Genomic DNA, 1764 nt, shown 5'->3' on the forward strand with positions numbered 1-1764 from the left:
TTCACCACACATTCTTCTTGCCTCCTGTCTTCCTCTAAAATACCCAGAGACTGCGCCTCATAGCCTGCCTCAGCCTTACAGACTCTAACGCTACACTGTCCAATATGATAGCCACTAGCTGTATACCTTTAGCGATATAAGTTTAAATATAAATTAATTTAAATTAAAAAGTCAGGTCACCAGTCATACATGCCAAATTTCAAGTGCTCATTGGCCACATGTGGCTAGTAGTTACCATATAGGACGACACAGATACAGAACACTTCCATCGTTGCAGAAAATGCTACTGTGCTGGCCTAGAAAACAAGAATCAAATGGATAGAAGGAACATTCCTTATTTCTATCACCTGGGATCAGCCGCGAGGGCCAGCAGGCTAGGAGCTATGTGCAAGACAGATTATTTCCACCCACTGGTCTATCCTGTTTCCTTAATACCCTCCCCCTCCAACACACACACACACACACACACACACACACACACACTTTTCTTCCTTTCTATTCATTTCTAAGTACAGTTGGTGGAACTGCCAGACACAGAGACTAGCCGAGAATGATTTAATAGAACTGTGGGATCCAGTGATGTTAGACTCGGGTTGGCTACGACCTGTCGGGCTGCAGAAGGTTATCCCAGGCTTCCAGCTGAGTTTGAGGATTTAGTGTTGACAGGCACGTACTTCGGATTCACGCAGCACTTGGCCTCAGCATTGCATAATATGTGGAATACTTCACCCTGTTCACACGTGGTTCTGCAAATTCCCACACTGCGCCAACACTTCATGACTGAAATGAAAAGGGCGAGAGGGGGCAAGCTTAGTCTTGAAGTAAAGCAGAGACCTGGGGAAGTGGGAGGCCAAAGTGGAGAAGACAGTGGTAAGGGAAATAGGAGATGTGTGCAAAGAAGCCCTCATCAGGCATCTTTCAGGTTTAGGGGAGATTATAGGTCACTATCCTTTCTTTTCCCACTTGTGTCCCCAGTCAGAACCTCAAAGTCCTCCTCACTCTGTGGCCTGGAACCTCCCGCGGGGCAGGCAAGAGGTCCCCCTCTCTCCAGGGGCTCATCTCTCTCATATTATAATATAGCCAGGGGCCCAGTATCAATTAGTTCCCATTCCTTTGTCCTTCCTACCTTCCTGACCATGTCAGTGAAAGGGGACAGGAATCAGAAATACACCCATCTCCACAACCTCCTGGGGCTTTTTGCTGCCAAGATCATTAGGAACAATTGTTCTGGGGAACCTACTACCTAAAGGAGATACATTAAGGCTGCCTAAGAGAGTGCCATCAGAATCCTCACACAACCAGAAATTCAGGAACCATTTTCATGGAGGCAATGAGAGATCAAAATTCAAACCCGTCAAGGAATGTTTCAGAAAAACTCCCACTTCCTCTGTACTCCATGCACTAGTCTCTCTCCTCCTTGTACCCCACCCCCCACACCCCACCTCCAGGTCATGTTCAACTTCTTCTACTCCAACCAGAGAGAGCAGTTCAAGATGGTCAAGAAATGGCACCCGAACGATCAGTTGGTACCAGAGAACCCAAACTTCCCCTTAGCGAGAAAGGTCCTCCAAAGGCCTCTGTGGGGCCTGCCCGGCCTTTCTCCCAGGCCAAGCTGTTAGAGCCCCAGTCCCCTGAATAGGCGCTAGGTTCCCTGAGCCACTACCCCTGGGGAGAGAGCCTGGTTACCTTTGGCGGCCTGGGCCAGTGTCAGGGTAACGGTCAAAACCAGAAGCATGAGCTTCATGGATGACAGAAGATAGGAGG

General features: G+C 48.5%; 1 protein-coding gene across 1 annotated transcript; it reads right to left on the minus strand.

Moving 5' to 3' along the window:
• Positions 1 to 549: 549 nt before the first annotated feature.
• Positions 550 to 1764, minus strand: DEFB121 (defensin beta 121). The gene is made up of 2 exons (XM_006767850.1): positions 1687 to 1764; positions 550 to 780 (listed from the first exon to the last, which is right to left on the minus strand). The coding sequence occupies exons 1-2, from the start codon at positions 1742 to 1744 to the stop codon at positions 623 to 625; spliced, it is 216 nt and encodes a 71-aa protein (XP_006767913.1). The 5' UTR covers positions 1745 to 1764; the 3' UTR covers positions 550 to 622.

Source organism: Myotis davidii, unplaced genomic scaffold (genome assembly GCF_000327345.1).
Source record: "Myotis davidii unplaced genomic scaffold, ASM32734v1 scaffold562, whole genome shotgun sequence".
NCBI classification, from domain to species: domain Eukaryota; kingdom Metazoa; phylum Chordata; class Mammalia; order Chiroptera; family Vespertilionidae; genus Myotis; species Myotis davidii.

Excerpts from the sequence above, each read along its gene's own strand:
- DEFB121 (XM_006767850.1), bottom strand. The coding sequence starts at position 1,744 with ATGAAGCTCATGCTTCTGGTTTTGACCGTTACCCTGACACTGGCCCAG. Across the intron at positions 781-1,686 it reads ACTGGCCCAGGCCGCCAAAG|TCATGAAGTGTTGGCGCAGT; the intron begins GTAACCAGGCTC and ends TTTTCATTTCAG.